At 40.9% G+C, this 15939-nt stretch overlaps 1 protein-coding gene across 11 annotated transcripts in view; it reads right to left on the reverse strand.

The window, feature by feature from the left end:
• The window catches only part of LOC308187875 (uncharacterized protein), a 29452-nt gene extending 16660 nt beyond the window's left edge, over positions 1-12792 (reverse strand). For 4 of the 11 annotated variants that reach the window (XR_013944965.1, XM_080576298.1, XM_080576294.1 and 1 more), the window contains exons 1-3: positions 11803-12790; positions 11521-11701; positions 8968-9043 (exon numbers count right to left, since the gene is read on the reverse strand). Coding sequence is in view for 10 of the 11 variants with exons in the window: in XM_080576298.1 (XP_080432424.1) it covers positions 8968-9043; positions 11521-11701; positions 11803-12084 (539 nt within the window). In the remaining variant the exon portion in view is untranslated. Of the gene's footprint in view, positions 1-8; positions 179-229; positions 1532-4701; positions 4798-8967; positions 9044-11520; positions 11702-11802 lie in introns of those variants that run through there. The other 7 variants (XM_080576297.1, XM_080576296.1, XM_080576292.1 and 4 more) reach the window with 7 other exon arrangements.
• Positions 12793-15939: the final 3147 nt, after the last annotated feature.

Here is a 15939-nt window from a genome sequence, read left to right on the forward strand (position 1 = left end):
GCAGATGAGAGGATAAAAACTACAGTGCTGCCCCATAACTTGGCATCTCTGCTGGTGTTCCACCACGAGGATGCACCGTCCACAGGTGGCGTTGACGTGAGCAGATCCAACCCTTTCAAACAACCTGACGTGCACTGGAAGCATCCATCACACGGCTCACCCATGGGATGTTCTCCTCCTTGTTAGTGAAGGGAGTAAGCCAGGCTACCGTAAAATAATTTGTTTAAATAGAAACCAAGCTTAACTGCTTATACACAGTCCAAATGTTTGCAAACAGGGAAGTTCTACCCATGAAGACAAACCAGGAGAGAGACAGTTACATTTCCAGGTCTCTAGGTGTGGACTAGAATTAGTTTAATAATGAATCCACTGTCCCCAGGCGTACTTAGCAGCAGGCCTTACTGCTGTGACAAACCAAGAAGATTACTCATGACCTACTGTGGGGGCAAAGAGAGCAGAAGTAGATAGATGTTTTCAGACCCTGGAAGACACCCTCCAGTGTGGAGAGGCAGATGAGAAATCAGGATTAATCGACTGCCTAATTGCTAGGCACAGATTACTCAGCACCACTCATCTTTCGTTCTGCTGCAGAATTGGATAAGTAGGACTGGGGCCATCAAATTCAAGAGAATGTTGGGGAATACATAATGCTCATCTTATGTGCATTTACATCTATAATATCACACGAGACTGTTCTCAAAATCCAGCCATCAATTTGTCTGCTCATATAGAGCTCTCTGAAGTTTTCATCAGTGTTTCAAATATTCTTTTCTCCTGCAGTAGCAGGCAAAGCTGCCCTACAATTCATTTAAAGGCATTTAAGGATAAGACAGTTTTAATGTTATTTGGCTCTCTAACACGTAAATCAATTTTTGTCTGCTTAGTAATTTATTATAGAAACTTCTGAAATAAGTGCCAGCCTTACAACTAATTTTCATGTAAATTATCCTCAAATACCGTAAATCTTGGGACATTTCTTAAACACTTTTGTACGTTGTCATGTAAGTGATTGGTTTACCCTGCTTATGAGAATCTCTATCACCCTGTAAGGAAACGAACAGTGATAATCCCAGAGAGGAACAGCAGACAGATGCTGAGGTGAAACTGTCTTCACCATCAGCAATGCACAGCAGATCTCCTGGTTCTCCTTACTCCAGCTCCTAGCTATATAGGAACAACTCCTCCTCTCATCTCAGGATGCTGTTTGGAGGCAAAATTCATGCAGGGATGCCAGGCTCCCCGATATCATGAATATACCAGACTTTTCAGATTGAAAGAATGTGCATATTTTAGTGAAGTTTTATTTTATTTTCTTTTTTCATTTATTTTTTGTGCTAAATAAGCTCCCTTCTTTCTTGATTTGCCTATGAATTTTAGGGGGCCAGGAAACCTCCCCACTGCAAACTGTTTTTTCCACTGTAAAAGGTTGCTTTTCTATCAACTTTGCCAAGTTACCTATCAGAGCTGAAATTTTCCATGGCACTCAAGTTGAGGTTTGGGGACAATCTACAGCCAAAGTTTCTGAGAAGAGCTAGAAAAAGAAAATCACATTATTACATCTGTGAAAAAGTAGAAGCAATCTTCATTCCCACTAATTCATATAAAAGTTGTAGGCTGGGACTTAAAGCTTAAACAGGAGAGGAAATATTTTCTTTCATGAAATATATTATTGTGGAAGATGTTAAAATAAATCTAATTAAAATGAAATTTTAAACTTGTGAAGGAAGACATAGCTCATACAAATTTGATAAAGACTTGCTAGAGTGACCAATAACATGAAGACAGACAATTTTCAAGGGTCAAATTTAGACTGATTTGGGGGGAACAGAAAAATACAGAACGAGAAAACACCCTAAGTGTGAGACATTCTGGGCAACCTCATCTATAAGCATTGTTATTTATGCCACCTAGAATACATCCAGACCAACTAATTACCTCACTTCTCACCCAAACCAGAAGTGAGGATCTTTTGAGCACATTCCATAATCATTTCTGTCTGCACTTACACAATGAAAATGAAGTTTTTTGAATAGCTGAAACTATTTTCTTATCAGAAAAGAAGGGATAGTATGTATCAAACCAAGTAATTCATTTGAAAAAGAAAATCTTGTCTAAGTCTCAGAACTATAAATGGTTTAAAGGTTAGTTAAATGGGTAGATTGACAGAGAGGCACATAAACCTTAGACTGTGGACTATCTACCCTGGGCTGTTTAAATATAGAAACAACTCCACTCAGTAAGTTTCACTGAACTTAGAAAGCTTGTCTTAATTTTCACTGTTATCAGGTCTATGTATCTGAACCACTGCAATTTAAACTTGAATAAGGAAACACAGGGGTAGTGGTTCCATTTAATTTTGGGAGCTACAGAAAATTGTTGGGAGTGTGTGGAAATAAGGCATTATTCCATATTTTCCCCATTTCTTCCATTCTTTCAAATGGAGAGATAGAAATGCCAGCCTCTTTGGACCTTTTTATCTTGACCCACTGCAAGTGTTTTTATGTTTTGCTTTAAGAGATCATAAAAGAACTGCACTAGCACGGGTCATGAAATCTCAGCGCAAAATATCATGGTTAATGGTTGTAAGCCTTAAATACCATCCTGCTGTTTTCAGCTTGGCTGACTGCCCTCCTTCAAGAAGTGGGTAACTACCATCCTCTCGCCCCCCTGAACCACTCCCCTGCCCCCCCCCCCCTTTTTTTTAAATCACCATTTTTCTGTGCAGTCTTTTAGAGAAGTGAAGGTATAACGGTGTTTAGGTACAGAAGTCATTCTGTCCCAAGTATTCCACTGGAATACAAGAGTGAAGAACTATTCTGCCATGGGTTGGAAAAGTAACTCGTTACTTTAGAGATGGGAAGATTTTTGATTTTGTTTGAGCTTGAGGCAATTATTTTCTTCAGGTTTTGGTCACCACTACAACAGTCATTCTGATCAAATTCAGCCTAGAATAAAACTTACTCAAACCCATTTTTATGGGGTTCAGTATAGATTTTATTCTAATCCAGAAATACCACAAACCCTGGAAATCCTACTTTAATTTTCAAGCTTGTCATTAAAATCTGCCCCCATAAACACACACATCTCAATTTCATATAACTTAGGTTTTGGTAGAAGAATGTGAGAGCTGACAGTTCTGCCACCACCCTCCAGAAGTTTTCCAGATGTGCAGAGGCATGTACATGTGTGTCCATATGCATGAGGGAATGAACCATTTATAAAAAGAGTAATTGGCAAAATTACAGTTTATTTCTAGAGAAATAATCCTGGACGTCAAGTAACGCACATTTCACTACAACATCATGACGGCTCAACTGTTCCTATACATTGTCTCATGCTGATCTTGCGTTTACACTTATGTGATAGGGTTTCAAACCAAACCAGCTGGAGAAGTGAGCCTCTGTTACTGGAGTAGAGCAACAAAGCCCACAGGCAGGAAGCCAAAATCAGGCTGTACTACGCTGTTTATTTTAGAACTGATATCCTCAAAACACCAACAGGTGTTACAGGAGGTGCAGCAGTAATAAATAAGGTGGATCAAAACTGTGGGATTCCTCAAATAACAGAAAACTTAGTGTATTAACTGTCATTGCAAATAATTTGATCGTGCTCCCTTTGTTTAATGATAGAGAAATTCCATAGTACAAAAATTGGCAACTGGCAAGTTCAGAAACAAATGCTTGAATATCACCTCTGACCAGTAGAAAGATTTCTCCTTAGCTTTAGGGAGTCATGCATGAGGCCTGTTTTCTCTTTGCATTATCTGTATTCCCTGGTAAACAGAGAATATCATACGACAGGGATAATGCATTAACCCCAGCCATGTTTTCCACTGCTATTTTCAGATTCCCTCTCAACAGAACTAGGTTCTGTCTTTGTGCTGTGTAGCTTTGAAAACAAACCACAAGCTGCTCAGGTATACTAGGTCCTTCAAAACCAAAGAGACAAACACACCGGGAGGTAGAACACAACTCCTTCTAAACCACAAAGCACAGACTGCTAATTGTCAGTGGCTTCCTGCTTATTCCCTCCCCTGCCCCTCGAGACATGATGTTGCATAATCCTGCTGCATAACCCAAGCAACTTTCCTAAAAGTTGCTATTTGGGAATGCATATTAGTGTAACAGCAAAGGAAAACCCTTTACAACGGCATTAAAGAGTGCCCGAATTACTTATCTCCAGGAACCCCAACATAAACATACTTTTAAGACCTTGTATATGTATTTTTACCGCTTGTCTTCCCAAAATGCTATTCAAGTATCATCTTATTACTGAAAGAAGAATACATTGTTACATATTTAATCGTTTATAAGTTACTGGCCTTTTGATTTTTATTTTCCTCCCAAAACAACAACAAAAAAGTAAGTGGAAAGATAACAATGGGGGATCTTACATTCACAGCAAGGCTCAAGAAAATATCCAGTGATGAAAAGAAAGCTTTCAGTCTCCTCTCTTAATTTATGCACTAACAACTGAGTATGACTTCATTGTTGTCCTCAGGCATAAGCTATCTGAAGATGTATTTGCATAGTTATCTAACAAATTCTGTTTCTGATTTAGAGTTTCCTATTTATATGAATATATACACATTTATTCTTCCCAAACACATCTCCAGCTTTTACTCTACACAGACTACAGTTAAACTCTAATGTTGAACTTTTGAGGGTATTTCATTGTCTTGACCCGTTTCACACTTGTGCTCTCCTCTCTCCCAGGAGCAAGCCACAGGTGCCAGACAACTGGGAGCATGCAACAGTCCCCAGCATATCCTCCTGCTAACTATCTCGGCATCTTCACCTGATGTAATGAGAAGACAGGATGGACAGAAACCCTCCAAAGCCAAGAAGGAAAAACTACTTATTTATCCTCTGGCTTCAGATTGCACTTATGTAAGTGAAAAGCATCTCCCCTGGAAAACCAACGATGGCAACAAGACAAGAAGCTCTGCTCCATTTAGTGACCCCTGTCTTATTACCAGTTATTTTGTCATTTGGATTCCCAATTTAAAAAAAAAAAAAAGCCACATCTACAACTACTTGAGACTTGCACGTGGTAACATTGTATTCTGTTCTTCTTACCTTTGTTCTGCCTCTCAAGTACTACAATGAAAAAAACGTCACAGCCTAGTCTCATTCTCTCAGCATTACCAAGAACAGGAGGGCCAAAAGGGATAATTTTTGAAAATGTCAATAATAAAGGCAGTTCCAAGTAAGTGCAAGTTTGTACACCAGCTGCAGTCTGCTCACAAACAGAACCAGAAGAACTGTATTGAGTCAAAGGACAGGAGTACCAAACTAGGCTCTGATCATTTCTAGTGTTAGGGCATAGGTTTTTTTGATCGTCCTATATACCATGCACAGTATTTACAACAAACTATTCCACAATCGTTTGTACAGTTAAAGATCTTTAATTTTTCTTCACTCATGGAGTTTTCAAATTTAAGATCTGCTTTTTGTGCACTAGTGATGCAAATAAAGAAAAAAAAAAAACATCCATGCTATATTGTCTGGTAGCTTTCTTTCCAGTATCACCTGAATCTTGTTCAGATTTAAGGTTAAGGAACAGTTACTGCTTTTCTAACATGCTTTTTCAACTGAAGGGAGAAAGGTCAGGCTAATGAAGTATTATTTGTGATATTACTACACATTTTAAAGTGATGTTCTACAAACATTTAGCATGTCTCTGAACCAATGTGTTATGTTTGAGGTGAAGCTTAATAATGAGACTAATCCATTAACAAAGCCCTCTCAGAGCAACCTCCTCAGAAGCCAACATATGACTGGCTGTGGAGGTTCAGTGGCTGAAAGCCAGAACCTTTACGGCGACAGCAGGCACAGAACAGGCCAGCAGAGAGACCAAGTGTGCTCTGCGCTGGTGCGGCCTCACCTTGAGTACTGTGTGCAGTTTGGGGCACCACAGTATACAAAGGACATTAAACCATTAGAGAGAGTCCAAAGGAGGGCTACAAAGATGGTGAAGGGTCTGGAGGGCAAGACGTATGAGGAGCGGCTGAGGTCCCTGGGTTTGTTCAGCCCAGAGCAGAGCAGGCCGAGGGGAGGCCTCATGGCGGCCTGCAGCTCCCTCACGAGGGGAGCGGAGGGGCAGGCGCTGAGCTCTGCTCTCTGGGGACAGGGACAGGCCTGTTCTGAGAAGTCATCAACACAGTACTTTGTTGATGATTTACAAGTTCTACTACTGATGTTTTGTTACTGTTAATGTAGATCATAACAGAATTTGCTCTCCTCACACAAAAGGCACAGAGCTATACAAACACCGATGAAATCAGAAGCAGGATTGCGCCCAAGCTTGTGCCTCAGTTAAAACCATCTACAGTCTCACTGGAAGCTGAAGGATGTGGACAATGAGCACAAATGCTTTAGAACATTTATTTCTCCTCATTTTCTCAAAAACGAGTTTTACTGTAGCAACCTAATCATCAGCATTATCTTCGCTAAGTTAGTGAGAAGGCTTTTACATGCACCAGTACTCCACCAAGCCTAAAGCTGAATGCTTAAGTGCTTTTACTTCCACATGTAGTCTTTTTATAGCTGGAAACATGGTGTGGAAAACAAACGTTAAAAACACCCAAAATTAATCAGAAATGAGCTCATGATTTCAATTCAAAGTATTTTTTTTTATATATAACTACTACATTATGTATTTAAATTCTTACTTGAGAATGTGAGTTTTCAGAACTCATTTCCCACAAATCATTCTGAAATGTTTTTGCTGCCTTCCGTAATAGAAATGAAATATCATCAGCGAGGTCATGATTCAAAGTGACTTCAGGGTAAACTACAAATTCCTGGCAAACCAGAGAGCTTCTCAAACATGAAGAAAAGGGCTGATCAGGTTAGACTTGCAGCTTACTACAGACGCTAGTATTTGAACAATGCTCTAAAAGATTATCGCAATCATAACCAGAACAACCCCCTGCCTAAAGACATTGAGATTAGCAGGAAATCCAGACGAGTGTTATTTCTTGTGTGCAATGCCAACACCCCAGGTATTAGTAGAACGTGCAGTTAAATTGACCTAAATGTTCTCCATTCAGGTCCTTCACTTTGAAAAGCCGAAACCAGACAAATGTTTACCAACGAAAGTACAGGATCCAGCAATATACCAGCTCCACCACATGTTGAACTTGTCACGCCCTCATCTGTCAGTGCATTCCTTACTCACTGCAGCGCAAGCCAGATGACACCCGTGTTTGCACTGGTTACTCATACTTCTCCACCCTTCTTTGCTGCTATACTTTCACTGAAGGATGTACACCTCTGAGCAGAAAGAAAATACCACGAAGGCATACCCACCTCACTTGTTAGTTTTCAGTTGTGCCTAGTGAATCATTATTCTCCAGTGCATTAATCCTTTTTCCTCCATACTGCATCCACCTTGTTCCTATTTTTCTGAGACTGAGGGCTTCAAAACTAGGCAGTGTTTACACAACACTCCCACTATAACCTTAGCTATGGCTTCTTTCTTTTTTCCTTCTCTAACATTTCACGCAGGTAATAACAATGGAGAAGGCTGTACTCTATATAAAGATGCCGCCAGTAAACAGACATGCTCACTAGTATATCACCTAAGCCTACTTAAAGTACATCTATAGATCGAAGGGACAGCAATACTCCTGGAGAGAAGCATATATTTATACCTTAACTTCAGAGCATGACAAAAGTCAAGGAACCTGCTTCATAGTTAGCAGCCATGAGAAAGTTTGCAGGTACAACAGTCAGTGTACAAAAAGCTGCTAGAAAAAGTGTGTTCTGCAATGTTACATAACACTTTAGGCAGCCATATTGCCATTTTTTATTATTTATCTCCAAAAATGGTCTGAACCTACTCGTTTGAAGAATACTCACTTTCATTATATTCATGTCTTTTAGATCACTTTACACAAGATGAGATTTCTGATATTACCCCTCCATATAAAACTCATTCTCTTCTGTCCCTCTTAACAGACTCCATAACGCAGTTAGTACTATTTCTGCACTAAAGTGAATGGAAGGTAATTTCTACAGCAGACCTTTATTTAATTGACAGTATGTATGAGTTATACTTCTCTTATCCTTCTGAAGTTATGTCCATGTGTAAGCACCTGTCATCTTTGAGTTTATAAGCCTGTTTATTATTTTAAGCAGGCTTAATATTCTGAGAACTACAATTCATTTCCTTTTCCTCCATTTTTCTCCCCCCAGCCTATCAGGCCCTAGCAATTTTGTGTAGAGACTCAAGAAAAGGAAATGAGGTTTTAGATATTTAGTGTCTCTTCTTAAATCTGACCTACCTCTTCCATAGTTCTGAAACGCTCATGAAATGAGGAACCAAGCTCAGCTTCAACTTGTATACAATTGCTCAAAAAGCAATCAATCCTGTCATGTAGTAACTGCAAATGAAAAATATCGTTGACAAATGGCTTGCTTTCAAATAGTGTTTTCTCCCAGAAGTCTGTCAAATAATAGAATCCTTGGAAACAACGTTCCCATGGTCATGGACATTTGCTTCCATGGTATTCAGATAACAACCTAGAAGTTCAATACCATATGTACAAAAAAAATTCCCTCAAGCTCGACTCTGCTGTTCTAGCCATAGAAACGCATTGGTGCTATGTACAATTCCTACACTGTCTCCATCTCCATTATACATTAAAAAAATGGTACGTTCATGCTGTGAACATGTTTCGCTTTCATCTGCTGATGCACCACTGCTTCCACTATTCATAAGGTGTACAGGTGAAGGATATTAGTCTAACCCTAAACCCAGCAAAGTCTCAGAGAAGAGATACTAATAAGTTCAGTTGCATTCAGATCACAAGCCATCCCAATGCATAATACAATCAATCCTAAAAGCAGTCTTCCTTGCAATAGAAGTCTGCAGTGAAAGGTTATTTCTCACACATACACAAAAAAAAAATGGCAAATTCATCTGGAACCAAGACACAGACCAACTGAAACAAGAACTTACGTGTCAACAGCAAGAGATGCCCCTGAGAATATAAATGTTCCAGAGATGCATTGAAGTGAAGGTGCAGAGCCAGTCTCTTAAATAAAGAAAACAAACAAACAAACAAACAACAACAAAAGCAGATCATTTAAGGACATTCCTGTTAACACTCATTTGCAGAACGTAGCATGAACCACTGTGGAATTTTGTTTCATCTCTAAATTTCTAAGCAATACAAAAAGCATACCGAGGGAAGAGTTACAGTGAAAATAAAAAGGTGCAGATTACAGTAATTGCATTATGAAGAAATTCCAGTTCAGGCCAAGGTAAACATTAAAGAAAAAAAAAACACAACCAAGAACACACAAATTCAGCTCCTGCACAATTGGCTCTACAGCTATGCCTCAGCATATTGGGAGGGACACAAAAGATCCCAACACACAATGGTAAAAAATAATTAAATAAATTAAAACCCCACTGAACTGGGCCGCTTGGTCACAACCCAGGACAGCCTAAGATAAAAGCTTAAACAGATCTTTCCTGTTGCAGAGCAAGGCTGCTCTGAACAGAAGGCTTCATTGCCATGCATTGCATGTATATGTTTGTGGTTGTCCTGCATAAATAGATGGAAAAAGTGCTCTAAAGATCCGAAGAGAAATATACCTCCATCAGCTTCCTACATCTACTATGCATACACCTTTTACTACTCCCCTTGGACTCAGGGCCATGCTGTTCTTCAAGGTTCACTCTTCCAGCCATTCTTAGCTATTCTGCTTTCTTATGTTTCCAGGCTCCAGGACAACACATCAATACGTTAATCCCTGGTATCAAGAAAGTTTGGTAAGAAGGCAGAGTACGTGTAGGCAAGGCAGCAGCAATAAAGAACTGGGAAAACAATGTGCTCAGTCACTCAGCAATCCTGCACTGCAGCTGACTTCAGCCTTCGCTCTGTCAGCAGATTCCCTTTCTCCCCACCTCCCCAAAGCCAAATCTTACTAACAGAGTTAATCATCAGATAGGAAATTCACCTCTCCCCTGATAAGGAGATTTAGAAGAAATAGCATTATGTAACAAGAACATGTTTTGTAGATAATGCAAACAAGGAGATGACTGCAACATCACACCGTGAACTGCTTATTAAGATCCTTCATACCTACTGTCTTTCTACTCTAGAAATGCAGCACCAGCCCAAAAAAGGCTTTTTACAAGGAATTTTGATTGAACTATTCCTCCATCCCAAAAGAACTTAGGAATTCAACTACCATGAAATCTATAAAAGTCAAAGGATGCTGATAAGCATCTCTTCAGAGTACACATAGTGCTAAAGGCAGCTTAGAAACATTAACATATTAAGTTCCCTAAAATGTTTAAGCACACTGATACTGTCTGAAAAGCATAACCATACCTCCAAGCCTGACAAAATGCGTTCCTCAAACCTTACTCAGATCTACAGGCAGCAACTCTCATCGTCAGAAATTCACTGGAATCACGTAGATGACAATCAAGCACAGAGTCTCCTGGCTGTAATTGCACATGGGGGATAATTTGATTCAGAAACACACAGACAAACATACAGCCAAAAGCTAGCCATCAGTGTTACTTGAGCAAAACCAAAGAAAGTTAGGGGAGTAAAGGGAACGAAAGGGAATTATAGAGTGTGCTCTCTGAGACAGCACAGCTCTCCTGACTACATGCCTAACAGGCAATAAGGGGTTGTCACGATCACCTGTTCCAGCCTCCCCCCTGCGTAAGATCTCCCCATACTAAGTACTGTTAAAAACAGACCTGCCTTTAAACCAAGGATGTTTTTCTGAAAAGTTTTTTTTTTTTTTTAAGTGAATAATAAAAAAAGAACTTACTGGTCTAACGAGTGTTGTTATTTGAAGAAACTGCACTCCCTTTCTAGTCTCCTGATGTCAAACTTCAAATTTCCAACACGGGATGTTGTTAAACCTTTGCCAGCTTGACTTAAAAGCCCATTATTCCTCACCTTTACATTTCCAGACAGTGATCCCATCACTTCCTTCACCCTTTTGGATCCCCCCAAGACCATACGCTCCGAGAGGCTGAACGGCAAGGGGTCTGTAAATGTTTCTTAAACCGGGGTGGGCTGCATCTGGCACCAACACCTCCACCTGAAGGGCACGTAGCAACACCTGTGGACCCCACAGGCAGCTTCCCCTCTCCCCACACCCAGGGAAGGGCTCGTCCCCAGCTGCTGCCCACCAAACTCCTCGCACCTTTCCCGAGTCACTTGGGGCACAGAGTCCCCTGACCCACTGCGTGGTGTGAGTCCCTGCTCGCTGTGCCGAGACGTGTATTTGGCTGAGCACGCTCGGCAACTACCAAGTAACCCAAACTGCTGTATATAAATATTATTACACTTAATAGCCAATAATCTGTTCTTCATGGGGTCACCTAGGCGGGGAAAGACCCTCCCGACCGCCACGTCCAGCCCGCCCTCCCGACCCCCATCGCCACCCCACGTCTCTTAGGGCCACAAGGCGAAGCAAAACCTGGAAGGAAGCCCCGCAGCCCCCCGGCGGGGCCACTCGGCACCCGGGCGCCACTCACCCGGCTCAGAGACGGAGGGGAGGGGAGATGGGGGCCGCCGCTCCCCGCCGCCCCTCTTGCCGACCGGCTCCCCGCTGCCTCCCGCTGTCCGCCTTGCAAGAGACGGGCACACGGCAGCGCCTCCCGTCAGGGCACCCGCGCTCCGAGGCGGGGATGGCGAAAGAGAAGGAAACCCAGGGACCTAGGAAATAAAAAAAAAAAAAAAAAAAAAAGCAGCGACTGCGATTACGGGAGACGGGCGGGCACGGCAGCAGGTGCAGCCCCGCGGCCCGCCTCCCTCACCCCTTCGCCGCCGGCCCGGCCCGGCCGCCCCTCAGCGCCCCTCGGCGGCGGGAAGGGCCGCCATGTCGGGGCGCCTCGGGCGGCCGCCGGGATGGGGCAGGGGCAGCCCCGTCCCCCCGCTGTCACTGGGGGCAGCCCCCAGTTTTCGTCTGCTCGTCTCGTCTGCAGTTGGGTTTTCAGCCCAAAATGGGCTCGGGAGGGAGAAATAGGTGCTGTTGTGGGCGGTGGGTGAGGGAAGCGTCCGAGGGGTGAAACAGCACTGAAGGGCATAATGTAATGCATAATGGAAGTCCAGCCGTCCTCCCTACGGCTGTAGGCAGCAGTTCTTCAGTTTTATCGCTGCTGCTTGTAAGGGTTCGAGTGAGGGAGATTTATCAAGCAGCTACAGGTCTTACAAAATATCCCCCAATTCAAAAGGGACCATGCAAAATGGTATCTGGTTTCATCCTCGTGAATCAAATGATTCATCCACCCTTGCTGGCATCCCCAGGCACACGAAGAGCACAAATAGCAGGTGCTTGAGAAAGACAAGGAAACTTGGACCTCTGTGTATTGCCTAGTGTGTTACAACCGGGTTTGAAACCCGTACCATACACAGAGGTAGGCTACATGCGAATACTGAAGAGCAGGTCTTTTTCACAGCTTTAACTGATTTTAAAATGATTCCAATGTTCATCACTTTCAGAAAATTACCATGTGCAACCAAAATCTCCAGCTCTGTTCTCACATGTAAAATTTTAGCGTAAAAATTGCAGCTTGTGCACAATAGTGACTGAATGTTACTTGTTACCTTCAAATTCCTAGCCTCCTATTTTTAAGAAACTATGGTGCTTGTGTTATCCCAAACAACCATATGTTGGGAAGTTTACATTAAGGAGTTACAATGTTTGCTGGCTTGGTATACAAATACAACTCCTTTGAAAAGTAACTGGAGTTTGCTGCCTGTTACACTCACCACAGCATTCTTTCCCGTGATCAAGAAAAGCTCTGAATGGATCAGCTCTAAATTAAATGCTCACGTACATCATTTGGCTGTGATTACCAAAATAAGACATTGGTCTCTATAACAGTGTGAATCAGTATCAATAAAGATACAAATAAATATAATCTGTAATTCTTAATTTTGAGTATTAAAACACAAACTTCAGATTTACATGTTTGGTTTTTTTATATATATATATATATATATTTAGTTTCAACTTGTAAAGACTGTTTTGGGGGCTGGTGAATGGAAAGAAGGGCTAATAACCACTTGCACAACAGCCTGATGGCTAAGATACAGCCATGCCCACCAGACTAACCAAGTACGAGGAGAATTTCTGAGAAACGTCACAGACTTTTTGTTTTTCCATTGCGATAGAAAGCAGCTGTCCACAAAGACTGGAGAACCATAGTATTCTGGTAGCACTGCCCCATGCAAATCCATATTCATAATTATTAAGTGCCCTTTGTGATCTGTAACAGACCACATGAACAATGGGCTTTATAAAACATAATTACAGAAAATAGATTTCTAAATACACCACGAGGCCTATTTAGAAGAAACATAAAGTATTCATGCAATGATTTCATTGGTGACTTCAATCTCAGTTGCTCACACTTACATAATTGTAAGGAATTACCCCACTATGGTCCCTAGCTGCAGCTTTGTTAGGAATGACTCTTAGTATTCATGGCCCTTTTCCAGAGTGCTATGGCAACGCTCCTGCCCTCTGGACAGTGGTTTTCTGGTAGGTTTTCTTCTCTGGATAAACAACTGCTAACTCCACACACCAGAAATCAACAAACTTTAACATTTATTGATATTCTGGTTCACACAGCCACAACATCTTCTAAACTCACAGAACTCGCACAAATTAAACAGTTCAATAACATTAATAAAGAAAACCTAGTTCTCGTACATTTCAGTTAGCAGTATGGAGTGCTCTGCAAGCTTTTATTTCTCCTCACCTGAATCTAATCTATCAGTAAATATCAGAAAAGTAGGCTGCTGCTGCAGTTTGATAGACCAAAAAGTTTTGAGTAAGAGATCACGTGGCATGGAATAGAAAAGGGAATTTTTGAGAATCACTCATAGCTGTTAATAGTAAGAGCTGTAGTGGGATAACTAGAAACATAGAATCATTCAGGTTGGAAAAGACCTCTTAAGATCATCCAGCTCAACCTTTAACCTAGTACTGACAAGTCCAGCACTAAACCACGCTACGAAGTTCTACATCTACACATTTCTTGAAGACCTCCAGGGATGGTGACTCAATCACTTCCCTGGACATCCTATTCCAATGCTGCACAACCCTTTCAGTGAAGAAATTTCTCCTAATATTCAACCCAAACGTCCCCTGGTGCAACTTGAGGCCATTTGTCTTCTTATCACTTGGTGCTTGGAAGAAGAGCCCAATCCCTACCTCACTATAGCTTCCTTTAAGGTCCTCATAAACTACATGCATTTCACTCCTAAATAACATACATGTAAGGAGCAGAATCTGAAGACAAATTTGAAAAAGAAAGTTTGGTCAAGGAAGTTGAAATTTGCAAGTTCCCATCATCCAGTTGATCATTCCCTGGACTATTTTCCAGAAGTGAAATTGCATCTCTAACAAAGAGGGACAACTGCTTTTTACCAAGTCTCTTTGCTCAAGGTTTTGAGCTGTCGGAGGTCTTCATTAAAAAATAAAATAAAAAAAAAATCAGCAATGCCTTTCAATGCTCAGAAAGTTATAGATTTTGCAGTTTCTTATTTCTGCCTATTTTTTTTTCAGTGGTTTGAGTTCTTGTATGGTCTACATTTTAAATGACGAACTTTTTGGCATTTCTGTAAAAAAGGGTCCCTTGTCAATTTTTAATGGTGTTTGTGACACTGATGTGCTTCACTCTGCAGCCAGTACAAGATGGGGGAAAAGATTTTAATTTCAAAAAAGAAAAAATGTCTGTTATGATGCACTAACGAATAATGAGGCAAAATAACATTTCAGGAAATACAGAAACTTCTGCAGAAGCAATAGCATTGCTATGTTTGTTTAGATCAGTCATCGGCTTTTTTGGCATTCCTCCTGGAAAGAAGATAGATTTATTTAAACAACATTAATAAGCCATGTCTTATGAATTTTATTAAAACATGCACATATATTATTTACACTGAGCCTGTTACTTCTCAATTCCTGATTGGTAAGTGTATGACATACAAGGCTGGATGGAATTCCACATCACCCTGTAAGCTATGGTGTCTTCAGTGTGCATCAGAAACGTTTGTGAGATCAGTGTGGACAAGTAACCACCTGATCTGGAACCACCAGCCTTTCTTAGGAATTGGATTTTGTTTTTTTCAATAGTATTGGGCTGCAAGTCAGAGTCTTATTCATGACCTTTCTTGCCCTACCTTTTTTACTTACATGACATGAAGAGGTTTTCTTACTACAGAGCCAAGAAACTTTCCTATGAGAGAAAAATAATATTTCTCAAGCTTCATTCTACTTATCCACAATTTTCCTAGCCTTCTCTTCTTCTCCGTGCTGAGCAAGTGATATCAAAAGCAGGATGGACATACAAAAGGTGTTCTACAAGAAGAACAAAGCCTTCTCTTCTACAAAAGAGCAATATTTTGAAAAGGCAATTACTTAGGGTTTTTCTTAATGTTAGTTATTACAGGAACAGAAAAATTACATGTCACAGGCTTAGAAGTGAAAGAGGGGGAACTGCTGTCATTAGCTGTTCTGAGACAAGGCCATTTCTGTTTCATCCAGTGAAAAGATTTAGAAAAGCAGGTATTTACAAAAAGCTTTTCAGGGTAATTACAGTGCCTCCAGTTCTTTTTAAAGGAAGCAGACTTAGAGACATATTGAATGCAGCAACACATTTGTGCTTTCTCTCTCACACATCATAAAATGAGGAATCTGTCCGCTTCTGCTTCAATACATTTAAAACAAAAAGAATAAGAGAATACAATATGGGTGTCTCACTGTGCTATGTTAAGCCAGTACTTGAATTACTTACTGCCTAGAATGAATTCACACAAGCTAACGTAATGGTCTTAGAGCCTCCATTACTGTGTGTACTATTTACTCTAGACAAATATTTGATATTAGCTAAGGCATTCTTCGCATGAGCAAGAACTATGCAAAATGACTAAAAGGCGTAGAA

The sequence above is a fragment of the Anser brachyrhynchus genome (assembly GCF_964034855.1).
Source record: "Anser brachyrhynchus genome assembly, chromosome: 1".
Classification (NCBI taxonomy): domain Eukaryota; kingdom Metazoa; phylum Chordata; class Aves; order Anseriformes; family Anatidae; genus Anser; species Anser brachyrhynchus.